Source organism: Anguilla rostrata, chromosome 8 (genome assembly GCF_018555375.3).
Source record: "Anguilla rostrata isolate EN2019 chromosome 8, ASM1855537v3, whole genome shotgun sequence".
NCBI classification, from domain to species: Eukaryota; Metazoa; Chordata; class Actinopteri; order Anguilliformes; family Anguillidae; genus Anguilla; species Anguilla rostrata.
The window spans coordinates 4349877-4363331 of record NC_057940.1 but is presented as its reverse complement, the minus strand read 5'-3'; the positions used below and the strand labels follow the sequence as shown (position 1 = coordinate 4363331).

Genomic DNA, 13455 nt, shown 5'->3' with positions numbered 1-13455 from the left:
GCAGATGCACCGCGGATGCGATATCACGAACAAAACGAGCGGCGCACCGGGGGAAAGAAGGCAGCCTCTGTTTCCGGCGACAGATGGAGAATTTGGCTTCCGCGTGCCCTCCCGCCGCCCTGCCACCGCACGTTAGCCACGCACGCTCGCGCCCACCAGGGACAACCCGCCAGCAGGTAGAGAAAGAGAGAGAGAGAGAAACGGAGAGAGAGAGAAAGACGTAATGTAAAAGAGAGCTACTCTGTTAGGCCAATCACCAGTCCCTGGTCCAACACTGTACTGTAAAGAAATTAAATGCCTGCCCTGTGCAGGTGGGCATGGTTTTTTCTGTTACCTGCTGTACAGAGGTAACGACAGACCCTGGATTGGCTAGAGCAATGCTGTCAGACCAGGGCCCTGATGGTAAACAGTAAAAAGTTTAAAAAAAAAAAAAAACAAGAGCTCAGGGAATTAGCTCACAGTTATCAATTGGCACACACAACAATTATTTAGGCTTAAATTTCCGAATGTATTTTATGTTCATTCTTTACAGTGAATGAACTAAGAGAAAGCATGCAGGGTATTTTATGTCATTAAGAAACCGTCTAATTGAAAAACAAATAAAAAATTGGTTTAAAGTAATTAAATCCATCTTTGAACCAATTGCATTCCAAAAAAACTTAAGGTAGATAAGATTTCACTTAATTTAATTACCCCTCCACTTCTCTCCCACTCCTCCACCTCCCACTTTACAAAATGATTGGATAGACTTCCAATAATTAACTGAATTGTAATTAAAGTCAAAATAGGCTATTTCGAGGAAAGTTGTGTCTAAGAAGATTACTCTTGTAATACTCATCTTTTTGTGTTATGAGTATTATACGAGTAATCTTGTAATTGTTTGAAAATGTTTGTAATTGGGTTGTTATTCAATAAATGTGCATATATTAACTGAATTATTCTCTACCTACCTGGAACTAAGGAGCCAAGCCCAGACCATGAAAAACAGCCCCTAACATTACTCCTCCTCCCCTAACCCAGATTCCTCTGTTAGACTGCCAGATAGTGAAGCGTGATTCATCAGTCCGGAGAACGCGTTTTCACTGCTCCAGAATCCAATGGCGGTGTAGTCTACATCACTCCAGCCGACACTTGGCATTGTGCATGGTGATCTTAGGCATGTGTGCTGCTGTTTGATCATGGAAACCTATTTCATGAAGCTCTTGATGAACATTTTTTGTGCTGACATTGTTTCGAGGGAGTTTAGAACTCTGTAGTGAGCGTTGCAATCGAGGACAGATGATTTTTACATACTATTTGCTCCAGCACTTGGTAGTCTTGTTCTGTGAACTTGTGTGGCCTACTGCTTTGTGGCTGCTGTTGTTACTCCTAGACATTTCCACATCACAATAACAACACTTGCAGTTGATTGGGCTGAAATAGCTGAAACCACTCATTAGAAGGGGTGTCCACATATTTTTGTAAATGTAGTGTATGTCCTGTTTTGAGACATTTCTATGATACACAATATAATACGCTGCTCCGATTGGTTAGAGTCTGAGAGCGTGTCAGACTCTATCCAATCGGAGCAGCGTAGACTCCGCGAGGGACGCATTTTGGACGAAAGCGGGTGCAAAAAGAAATGCCTACACTGTGGATGACGTATAATTCGAGCGACGTTTGAATCGCGAAAGATATGACACACGTGACCATCGGTGCGTCATCTCGCCGAAATAAACATAAGAGGTTAGTGCGTCATTTTTTAGCTTTGACAATAAGAACAAAGTACAAATATATACCTGTATATAGACTTATATATTTGTCAGTTAGTAACCGCTCAGGTTGATTAACAACATTCTTGCATGGTGCGTGTGGTTCGTTAAGAGGAGTTGTGATCCAAGGTAATGGCAGTTTACAGTTTGAAAGCAAGCATAGCCTTTAGCTTAACCTGCGCACGCATTGTAGCAATAAAGCCAGAAATCTAGCATTTGCTAACTGTCTGCTGACGGTATTTATTATCTGTCTAAAAGAGATTAAGTTACAGTCTTCTTTTAAATTAAACTTTAGATAGTTTGCAAGTTTGTTTGAATAGTTTGGCTCAGTCGTAGCAATCAGAAATCAGCATGCTAGTAATTGCAGATATATACTTTTTAATCCTATGACATGAAAAAGAATGACGGTGTGTTCCGAGTCTGAAACTGAAAAATGTAACTGGAAAATGTATAAGTATTGCTCTGCTTAGTCCAAATCATTACAACAGTGGATGGTTAACACAGCATGTCTGTTAAAAAAGATAGTACATTTCAGATACTGTATATTGGACTCGTTCGTTACCAAACATTTGACGTTATTTTTTCTTCCATTCCGTAGAAAATATCGGACTTCTGACCAACCGATACGGGCACTGTGCAGCTACTATGACGTCACCGGGGGGACAGTGCACAGGCGCGCTGTCCTCGAGAGGGGGCGGGGCCCGGAGGATGAAGTGGGCTCTAGAGTTGAGTCTGGGCAGCACCAGGTACTGACAAGCCTGGTCTAGTCTGACTGTCCCACACACAGAGCTGTAACGCTGGTGCGTTCGACTGTCCCGCACACACAGAGCTGTAACACTGGTGTGTTAGACTGTCCCGCACACACAGAGCTGCAACACTGGTGTGTTAGACTGTCCCACACAGAGAGCTGTAACGCTGGTGTGTTAGACTGTCCTGCACAGAGAGCTGTAACTGGTGTGTTGGACTGTCCCACACACACACAGCTGTAACACTGGTGTGTCAGACTGTCCCACCCTGTCCTGCAGGACTCGAGGAGACAGACAGAGTAACCAGGGTGACGTTCTCTACCCTGTTGGATATTCAGACAAGCCGGTCCCAGACACCAGTGTGCAGGAGACCGACCGGAACCTCGTTGAGAAGGTGAGGCCTGTTCATACACAACCCTACCCCCACTACACCCCACACTTAAACCTACCCCCACTGAACCCTACACTGACTCTCATACACACACACACACACACACACAAAACCCTACCCCCACCGAACCCCACACAGGCTCACTGTCAATAACAGGGGAGAAAAATAACATGAAAACAGTAAATAAGAAAGACAACCGTAACTCTTTCTCTTCCCTTCCTCTTTCTCACTCCCCTTCTCTCTTTCTCTCCCCTCCCCTCCCCTCTTTCTCTCTTGCTCTCTCTCTCTCTTTCTCAGAGGTGTTGGGATGTAGCTCTGGGTCCGCTGAAGCAGATCCCCATGAACCTGTTCATCATGTACATGTCTGGTAACACCATCTCCATCTTCCCCATTATGATGGTGTGTATGATGGCCTGGAGGCCCATCCAGGCCCTGATGTCCATGTCTGCCAGTGAGTGTCCCCACAATGCACAGTTCTACAATACACGCACACGCACACGCACACACACACACACACGCACACTACACATATACATATACATATACAACACGTACATTAAACATATACATATTATATTGTACATTTCTACAGAGCACCTTATACACACACATTATGCCCTCATATGACACATACGTTATCTCCTTCATACAAAACATATTTTAAACCGTTGTGTGTGATTATACATTTATGCATATTTACCAGCAGGTACTTTGTTTCACCCCAGTTTCATACAGCCACATTTTCCAAATTTGTACAAGACAGTTGTTCTAAAGATTTGAGTTTTTAGCGTTTTTATTAAAAGCTTAGCATTTTTATTTCTCTTGGCATCAAGCTCCCATTGTTCATTGCAAAGTCTGTCTGTGGCCTCTGAGATGTTGATGAAAGGCTTGATAGGAAATGTCTTTGAATGTCAAATAAGAAGATTGGCTTCGTCAATCTGAAAAATGTTAGGTTTGAAACTTATGAAAGCAAGTTAAACTCTATTTGGTGAATGTCACTGCTACAGTACTTATGAGCAACAGCAAGTACCTTTCACAGAAGGGGATACATTTTTCTTTAAAATTCAGTGATGCTGATCCTAATGCTACCTTTTATACACACAAAAAATAAATAATGTGTGTGCACACATTTCACCAGTAGAGGGAACTGCTTGCACACGTATCACACTGTAAACAGTGCTCCATTGATTACCGGCAAAACAAATATGAATTACCTGTACTTTCAGTGACAGGGCAACTGCAGAAGTCTCACCAGCTCTTTGGTGCCTTTTGGTACCTTGCAGCAGATATGTCTAGAGAAAAAACATGAAGCATGTTTTATAGCAGACAAATTGGCGGGAACTCTACGCAACAAATGGGCATGGTTGCATAGTGGTTAGCACTGTCGCCTCACAGCAAGAAGGTCGTGAGTTTGAATCTCGGCTTGGGGCCTTTCTATGCAGAGTTTGCATGTTCTCCCCGTGTTCGCATGGGTTTACTCCGGGTACTCTGGTTTCCTCCCACACTCAAAGACATGCATGGAGTTAGTCCCCGGGCGCTGCACTGTGGCTGCCCACTGCTCACTAAGGATGGGTCAAATGCAGAGGACAAATTACCCCACGAGGTTCAATAAAGTATATCTTAAATCTTTTTTTCTTTCTCTCACTTCCGTACGAGTCTTCAGGTCCCATGCAGAGGTCTGTGATCAAGCATTTCAGCTCATAATGATCCTTTCAGACTTTTTGAAACATTCATATTTATTTAAAAAAACAATAAACAACAATAGAAGGCTTCAGTATGCGGCCTGTGCAGTGAACAAATCAGTGTGTTAGACAGTAGACACAAACTGGCTCGGTGTGAAAAAAAAAGAAAAGAAGACACTTCTAAGTGGAAGGATTTTGTGAGAAATTAATAGGTGTGCTTAGCAGAGGGTAGTGTTGGACAGCACAGTGGATTGCTGGCATCCCAATTAGGATTCGGTTAGGGCATGAAAGTGAAGAATATTTTTAGGTTAATTTGTGTTCTTAATTAATAAAACCCTTGAGTGATTCTGTATGAACACCTTTTTTCCTTCAAATGCAGGACAGGGATAAACTGGGTAGTACAGGATGGCTTTGAATAGTACAAGGCAAAACATTGAGGTACTGAGCATGCTCCTGACCTCATTCTCTCTGTCTGTCTGTCTGTCTGTCTGTCTGTCTGTCTGTCTGTCTGTCTGTCTGTCTGTCTCTCTCTCTCTCTCTCTTTCTCTCTGTCTGTCTGTCTGTCTGTCTGTGTCTGTGTTTGTCTCTCTCTCTCTCTCTCAGCCTTTAAACTGCTGGAAAGCTCCAGCCAGCAGTGGCTTCAGGGACTGGTCTATCTCGTTGGCAACCTCCTGGGCTCAGCATTGGCTATCTATAAGTGCCAGTCAATGGGGCTGCTACCCACGCACTCCTCTGATTGGCTGGCCTTCATAGAACCTGCTCAGGTGAGCATGCACCAGGCAGTCCTTCTTCTGCTTGCATATATGCATGTTGAATTGTGCTAACACTATATAACTAACTCTCTCTCTCTCTCTCTCTCTCAGAGAGTGGAAGTCATGGGTGGAGGGATGATATTGTGAAGTAGAGGAGTGTGGAGTTACATCTGTGACAGAATCGACAAGCACATATACACACCCACACGCATGCACACACACACAGACACACCATTTTTTCAGTCTTTTCCACTACCTTTGTGTGTACCACTGATCTACATATTTGATGCACTGAACTCTTACTGTGAACTCTTTCTCTTTATGAATAAAGATTGCTTTTATTCACGTAAGCTTTTGTTCTGGCTGCAGTGTTTTGGTCTTTGTGTCACACTGTGGTGAAAGTGCTGTGCATTCTGGGATCTGGAGTTCCAGTGACCCCCTGTAGTCCTTGCTGGCACAGTGTCCTTAATCAGTATGGGGTTCAGGCAGTGAACTGCATACAGTTCAGTGGGTTTGGGTCTGTGGAACTCCATTCAGGAGCCACAGGCTCCGGCACTGGAGAAATTGGCCGGAGCCATGTCAGAGGATGGGTTTGGTGGACGAGTCGGAGTGAGAAAAGGATCGGAAAACGCAGCTGAACTGGGCTGTTGACTGCAGTGCTTCCACACTGGTGGCCCATGGCTGAGCCATAGGAGTTTCGGGAGAAGTTCTCTGACAACGACCTCCACCTGACCACAACAGGCGCAAGGATTCTGATGGTGAAATTTTAAAAAAGTCGAAGAAATGTAGAACCTTGCTAGCCCTGGCCTTATCAGTTTGAGAAACATCCCATCTAACCTTTCTCCTAGGAGTGAATTAACTCCCACTGGACAAAAGAGAGCACACATATACACTGCTTTTCCAATCGTTGAAAGAATTAAAGATATGTGTTCCAAACCAGTATCAGATTTATACATAATTTAGTTTGTTGTCATCATAATTCTGGGTGACAGAAGTCTACATTACAAGTGGAGGAAAATATAATACTGTCCATCTGGCTGTGTAAATTTGCTGAATCTATGAACTTTATATTTTCAAGGGGATGAACATGATTTGATGACAATCTCAGCATCATCTTCCATAATCAAGCCTTACGAACTATAAATACTATATTGCGTATAGTGTGACTCATGCAATAATATCTAATTATGAAATCTTATCTAATGGTAATAAGTTAGTTCGCCGGGTTTTTCAAACTGCAACACCCCTATTGGTTAGCCAACTCGTTCGTTAGCTCTCAACGATGCCTACATAGTTGTTCACTTTCTCACTTTAATATTGTCTGATTTATGTATTATACATAATTATTTCCTTATAATCGATTATAATGAACGTGTTATTTTGTCTGCGTGTGATAATACGGTGTTTGTTTACTTTTCACGAATCCATTCACGTCACACTTGCAATAGCGGACTCGCGTTTGTTTTGAAATTGACAGCGCAAACACTAAAACCGAGTGGCAGGCTTTAATTTTCCCCATATTCGCTGCTAGGCCGCGTTTGTTGCTGTCTCAACCGAACTGCAACAGCGGCCGAGCTCCATCTCTTTTCTCCCGCCCCCCCGCTCATGCAACTATTGTGACTGACGTTGCTGTAAACCAATGGCACCGTTGCATTTCTCCGGCCGCACAAATTATGGACCAGTCACAGCGCTGCAGAGGAGCTCGTGAAGGACACTTTTCGACGTCTGTGTTGGCAGGAAAGTTAGTTCCTGCTCTGCACTGGCCGTTTCCTGTATCGTACAGTGTTGTGAGACGGAGAAAGCCATGTGTGTCGAAGCAAAGGTAAATTTAGCACCCCGAATATATAATGGAGAAAGTCGGGGCACCGGGTAATAACGTTTTAAGCGGGTAATTACGCAGAAAAATAGCCACGGTTCAACCGAAAACGCTTTGCGGCCTTACCAGAGTATGTACGTAGCCTGGCTATGGTTATTGTAGCACGTTGCTTCTTTGGTTTGGTTCGGTTTGTTGTTGGATGGCTATGATTGAAAGAGAGTCAGTGGTAGCGGTACGCTGGTAATGATGGAGAATCTATGAACTTATTTAGTAATTACAATTTTCAAGATAATTATAACTTTGAATGGTTTACTTTTAGGTATGATATAATTCATCGGGATTTTAGCTTACGTTGGCTAGCTAGCTAACAAGCAAGCAACTCACATTTTGTAGGGTTAGCAAGCACAGTACAACTAGCCAATGATAGCTAGCTACATCCCAGTACTAATCTCAGTTATTTGGGTAGCTGACTACCTACCTGCCAGACCGACGTTTCTATTTCGTTCATCGCGCTCACGAACAGATTTAACCATTTTTGTATTGTCAAATATTTAACAATATACCTGCCGGGTAACGTTAGTCTGTAGATCTAATGGGCTACATTGTCTGAAATGTGTAGCTATGTAGCTGGCAATGGTCTGGTTAGGCACTGCTGCTTTTGTGCATATAAGATTGAGTAGTTGCACATTAGAAATGTTATCCAACTTCCTCCGTGGTATCTTTTCGCATTACGACCGAGGTAACCCCACGACTTATTACACTGTTAACGCGCTATGATGCCGGGCAGAGCCCGGCGACCTTGGCGGTTGTTACGACGCTAACTCTACAGCAAGTTCAGGATTCACTATTATTATTTAGGTTTTTTGGCGGTCCAGTCGTCTGTTAACTTGGGGTATTCGGTGTTCTCGTAGTAAAGGTTGTGTTAATGCGCTAGTGTACAGTCAGTGTATAGCCATACTGTACTAATCGTCGGTAACGTTATTCGGAGTATTTCACGAAGTTAGTGTCGTGTCAATGTACTGCCCTGTACTATCCAGTCAGTCAGTGTGTACTTGCTGTATTAACCCCCTCTCTCAGTTCAGTGTCAGTATAATGTGAAGTCTGCCTTTATGTATATACTTTATTAATCTTCTCTGTCCTTTCTTTGATTTAATGCTAGTGTATTTGAGTATGGTGTTATAGTATTTTTAAGAAGTGTTCACAGATTCATGTGCACAATGTATGCATGCAGATAAAAATGATAAAAACGTGTGTGCCTGTGTGTGTACGTGCGTGCGTGTCTGTGTGGTTCTTTCAGTGCAGGGTAGTTCTCTCTGCGCTCTGTTAATGGGACTTGGTCTCTCTCGTGTGTAGGAAAAGGCCGTCAGTCAGTGATCTGGCCGATGGGCATCTCGCCTTTCACCTCATCTGAAGAGAAAGATTCCAGACCTTGAGAAAGAGAGGAGAACCGAGGCAGGGAGCCACAGGTGGAGGAGGAGGAGGAGGAAGATTCAGGAGGAGTGGCCCCTACATCTCTCTGTCTTGCTTCCAATACTGGTGGGAAACCGAATCGAGAGGGAAGTCTGTCACTGGCAGTCTAAAAAGGATTGAAATAATTCTCTTTCAATGAAGAAGCTGCATTGATCTGATTGGCTGACTCGACAGGCTGGGTAGTGCAGCTCAGAGCCTAGTGCGGTTGCCTTGGGTAAATTCTGACCTCGCTCTGGGCGTTTCGTCTGTGGAACTTAGTGCTCCTGGCGCGTTCTGTGTGATCCTGCCTCTGTGATTGGGTAGCTAAGGAGTGGGCGTGGCCTGTGAAAGAGCCATGGCGGACCCCATCATGGACCTGCTGGATGACACGCCACTCTTTAACCTGGATGCCCTGCCCGAGTCCTTTTCGCAGGGCTCCTCCGACCCCGTGGAGGAGGCCCTCAAGCTGGCGCTGGGCCAGGTGGATCCCATGCCCGCCCCGGCCCCGGCCCCGCCCCCGCCCCCCGTCCCGCAACAGGTGCAGGTGTCGATGGCCTCCGCCCTGCCGGTGACGATGCACTCGGCCGTGACCACGCAGGGGGCCATCCCGGTGGTCAGCAGTGCGGCGCCTACGACCGTCCTGCTGGGCTCGCCCCTGACAACGTCCCAGGCCCAGCAGGGCGCCCCCAAGATCGTCATCCTGAAGGGGCCCCAGGGCCAGGCCCAGGTGCTGCAGGGCGTGGCCGGGGGCGGAGCCGGGGGCTCCCCGGCAGGGAAGCTCACCATCGCCCGCGTGCTGACCGGAACCCCTCTGAGGCCCGGGATGTCCATCGTTTCCGGCGGGACAGTTTTAAACACGACGCCGTCGGCGCAGGGCCAGGTGAAGGTGGGCACGGGTGTGCAGCGGCTGGTGCAGTCCCCGAACGGGCCGCTGAAGCAGGTGCTGCTGACGTCCATGCCCCAAACGCAGCTGCAGACCCAGACGCAGGTGCAGCTGCAGCCGCAAGCGCAGCAGCAGGTGCAGCTGCAGACGCAAACACAGGTGCAGCAGGTGCAGCTGCAGACCCAGACGCAGCAGCAGGTGCAGCAGGTGCAGCTGCAGACTCAAATGCAGCCGCAGCTGCAGCTGCAAACCCATACGCAGCAGCAGGTGCAGCAGGTGCAGCTGCAGACACAAGCGCAGCCGCAGCTGCAGCTGCAAACCCAAACACAGCAGGTGCAGCTGCAAACCCAAACGCAGCAGCAGGTGCAGCAGGTGCAGCTGCAGACTCAAACGCAGCAAGTGCAGCAGGTGCAGCAGGTGCAGCTGCAGACTCAAACGCAGCAGATGCAGCAGGTGCAGCTGCAGACCCAAGCGCAGGTGCAGTCGCAGTCCACTGGAGTCCGGCCACAAGGAGTCACCCTGACTACCATGCCACAGCAGGTGAGTGCAGACATGCATGGAGGTGGAGAGTGTGTGTGTGTATATGTGCGCACACGTGTGTGTGCACGTGCGTGTCTGTGCGTGCATGTGTGTCTGTGCGTGCGTGCATGCGTGTGTGTGTGCGGTTCTGTAGTCTAATGTGAACATAATCTATTTACACGTGCACACTTACGGTGTTGCATGTGTGCAGTATGTTTGTATTGTACCTGTGTAATGCATTGTTTTTGTATGATATGCAGCGTATGGTGGGTATTGAGTGTGTGTGGTGTGTTGCGCATATGGTGTATTGTGATTATGTAATGTACTCTGTGTGTACTGTTTTCGTGTGCATGTGTGGCTTCTGACTGCGTAATTGTCCTGAAAAATCAGCGAAGCACAGTTTCACAGTGTATACAAATAATAAAAATGCGGTGCTTTAGATTAATTGAATTACCAAGTGTTAGCATGTACGTACCCCCCTCCCTTGAAAACTTGAATTGCTATTTACTGAATTACCTCTTCAATTCCATGCCCAGATTTATCAATACGGGTTATTCTCTATATAGGCTATAAAAAAGGTCTGTGCTAGTTTCATGTTTAAACGTCATAAATTTGACAATTTCTCAGTCTGTCTAGACTGATAAGCTGTCAAATTTACAATTTTTAAAAATGAAACCAGTAAAAACTTTTTTCTGAAATTACGTATCATATTTTGACAAGCAAATTCAGATTAACCTGGTTATTTCTTCCTGTGTGGTGGTGTTTATTGGTTTTATTGTGTGAGTATGTATATTGTGTTTGTAGTGCATATGTGCTACGTGTGTATTGTATGCTGTGTGTATATTGGTTGTATTGTGTGTGTGTGTGTGTGTGTGTGTGAATGCCGTTTGTAGTGTATGTGTACTACGTGTGTATTGTGTGCTGTGTTTATATTGGTTGTATTGTGTGTGTGAATGCCGTTTGTAGTGTATGTGTACTACGTGTGTATTGTGTGCTGTGTTTATATTGGTTGTATTGTGTGTGTGTGTGTGTGTGTGTGTGTGTGTGTGTGAATGCCGTTTGTAGTGTGTGTACTACGTGTGTATTGTGTGCTGTGTTTATATTGGTTTTATTGTGTGTGTGTGTGTGTGTATTGCGTTTGTAGTGTATGCGTACTACGCGTGTATTGTGTGCTGTGTGTATATTGTGTGTATGTGTGTGTATTGTATTTGTAGTGTGTGTGTACCATGTGTGTATTGTACGCGTGTGTGTATATTGCGTTTGTAGTGTGTGTACTACGTGTGTATTGTGTGCTGTGTGTATATTGGTTGTATTGTGTGTGTGTGTGTGTATTGCGTTTGTAGTGTATGTGTACCATGTGTGTATTGCATGCGTGTGCGTATATTGCGTTTATAGTGTATGTGTACCATGTGTGTATTGTACATACTACAAGTGTGATGTCGTGCTTCTCTCGACAGGGCGAGGCGAAGAGGATCACTCTGGTGCTGCAGCAGCCGGCCCAGGCGGGACAGGGTGTGGCCATGGGCGGGGCCACGGTGGGGGCGGGGCAGCAGCCCCGGCTGGTGCTGGGGTCCCTCCCGGGGAAGCTGGTCCTGCAGGGGGGGCAGCTGGCAGCCCTGACGCAGGCCCGGGCAGGGCAGGCTGGAGCCCAGCCCAAAGTGCTCACCATTCAGCTGCAGGTGCAGCAGCAGCCCAACGCCCAGGGGGCCAAGGTAAGAGGCGGAGGAGGGGGCCAAAAATCCAGAGAGCTGAGGCAAAGGGTTGAGGGGGGAGGGGGGGTGGGGGGGAGAGTGTGGGCTAAATCACAGAGCTGCAGGGCATTCCCCAAAGCCAACCAGCTGGGATAAGTAGGCAGCTAGGGGCGTTGCGGGTTGGGAGAAAAATCGTTGCAATGGCATCATTTTTACAGAATTAATTGGCAAACTTTAAATGTACAGTATGTCTAAAAGTAGCCACCATAGCCTACAGAGGTTTGTAGTTGGCTATGGTTGGCTTGGAGCTGAGGTAGGAGGGGTTTCTTGGTGAGGAGGAGGGGCCTAATACACAGGCTGTCATGGTGAGGAGGACGAGCCTGTCACACAGATCCAATGTTAAGAGCCTAAGGACTCCACCCCCCCCCATGTTTTGCTATTTATAAAGTACGTTTATCAACAGGATGTAATTTAATTTAAGATAAGATTCCTTACAGGGTGGTTCAGTTTGGGCTTTTACCAAGGTATGCGGCAGTTTTTGGGGAGGGATGATGAACTGCAGCCGTTTGATTTGCTTGTCCTTCTCGCCACAGTTTCAGCTGGTCTCTGGAGCTGGCCCTGGTGGCAGCCCACAGGTGCTGCAGATCACGCAGGGGCAAGGTGGCCAGCGGCTGGCTGTGCCTCTCAAACTACTGCTGCAGCAGCCCCAGGTACTCACGCACGCACACACACACACACACACACACACACACCACAGTCTCTCACCACACACACACACACACACCACAGTCTCACACCACATACACTACAGACACACACACACACACACCACAGTCTCTCACCACACACACACACACTCTCTCGCCCCTGTGTGTAACCCTCCCGCGTCTGTGTTCCGTAGGCTGGGTCCTCCTCAGCAGGGGGCGCTCTCTCCGTGGTGAAGGTCATTAACACCTCAGTGGCCGGCTCCTCGGCCATCACCACCACCACCTCGGCCTCGAGCGCGGCGTCCCGCTCGCCCAAGTCCCAGGAGCCCCTGCGGCGGGTGGAGACCCTGTGCAAGCAGGAGAAGGCCAATCGCATCGTGGCGGAGGCCATCGCGCGCGCCAAGGCCCGCGGCGAGCGGAACATCCCACGCGTGCTCAACCAGGACGAGCTTCCCGCCGGCGCCGCCGCCGCCGCCGCCGGGCTGGCCTCGGCCGAGCTGGGCGGGGCCGCCCCCGGCTCCGCCCCCGGGGGCAAGAAGAAGGGCGGAGGGGGCGGGGCCAAGAAGAAGAGCCCCTCCGCTGGGGGCAAGGGTGGCGCTGGGGGAGGGGAGAAGAAGGGGAAGGCCAAGGCAGGGGCTGGGGTGACGGGGGGCGGGGCCACCGGAGGAGGCGGAGTCGGAGGGGGAGGAGCCAGCGGAAGCAAGAGCAAAGGCAAGATGAAGACAAAGTGAGTCCCTCCTTGCTGTGTGTGTCTCTGCGTGTGTGTGTGTGTGTGTCTGCGTGTGTCTATACGTGTGTGTGTGTGTGTGTGTCTGTGAATATGCGTGTGTCTGTGTGCGTTTGTGTCTGTGCGTGCTTGTGCCTGTGTGTACCAAGTGCTAGGGTGTCATTAGCCAGCTGGCAGTGTAATATTTTTTAGAGATGAAAGGACACATCACCGGTAGGCAATAGGTTATGCGTGATGATTGGCTAGCAGGGGGTACTTTATTGTTAGCAAACAGGTGATAATTATCATTAGCAAACAGTCTTTCTGCAACGGTTGAGGCTGTGGCTGCTTGTTTGTGGAGT

At 47.6% G+C, this 13455-nt stretch overlaps 2 protein-coding genes across 7 annotated transcripts in view; both read left to right on the top strand.

The window, feature by feature from the left end:
• The first annotated feature begins 1591 nt into the window (after positions 1-1591).
• On the top strand, positions 1592-5672 carry LOC135260591 (ER membrane protein complex subunit 4). 2 transcript variants are annotated; one of them, XM_064345943.1, is made up of 6 exons: positions 1592-1725; positions 2350-2497; positions 2777-2891; positions 3186-3339; positions 5174-5334; positions 5434-5672. In XM_064345943.1, exons 2-6 carry the CDS (start codon positions 2397-2399, stop codon positions 5467-5469), a joined length of 567 nt encoding a protein of 188 aa, XP_064202013.1. In that variant the 5' UTR covers positions 1592-1725; positions 2350-2396; the 3' UTR covers positions 5470-5672. The 2 variants fall into 2 exon arrangements, with proteins under 2 accessions (XP_064202013.1, XP_064202012.1); XM_064345942.1 differs by lacking the exon at positions 1592-1725 and adding an exon at positions 1732-1880.
• A 1332-nt stretch (positions 5673-7004) lies between these two features.
• The window catches only part of chd8 (chromodomain helicase DNA binding protein 8), a 29615-nt gene continuing 23164 nt past the window's right edge, over positions 7005-13455 (top strand). Inside the window, exons 1-6 of one of the 5 annotated variants that reach the window (XM_064345925.1) lie at positions 7005-7144; positions 8492-9746; positions 9879-10010; positions 11447-11701; positions 12274-12390; positions 12582-13114. In XM_064345925.1, the coding sequence (XP_064201995.1) occupies positions 8943-9746; positions 9879-10010; positions 11447-11701; positions 12274-12390; positions 12582-13114 (1841 nt within the window). In that variant the 5' untranslated portion in view covers positions 7005-7144; positions 8492-8942. Of the gene's footprint in view, positions 7145-7243; positions 7269-8491; positions 10011-11446; positions 11702-12273; positions 12391-12581; positions 13115-13455 lie in introns of those variants that run through there. The other 4 variants (XM_064345922.1, XM_064345923.1, XM_064345920.1 and 1 more) reach the window with 4 other exon arrangements.

Excerpts from the sequence above, each read along its gene's own strand:
- LOC135260591 (XM_064345943.1), top strand. The coding sequence starts at position 2,397 with ATGACGTCACCGGGGGGACAGTGCACAGGCGCGCTGTCCTCGAGAGGG. Across the intron at positions 2,498-2,776 it reads TTGAGTCTGGGCAGCACCAG|GACTCGAGGAGACAGACAGA; the intron begins GTACTGACAAGC and ends CCTGTCCTGCAG. Across the intron at positions 3,340-5,173 it reads CCTGATGTCCATGTCTGCCA|CCTTTAAACTGCTGGAAAGC; the intron begins GTGAGTGTCCCC and ends TCTCTCTCTCAG.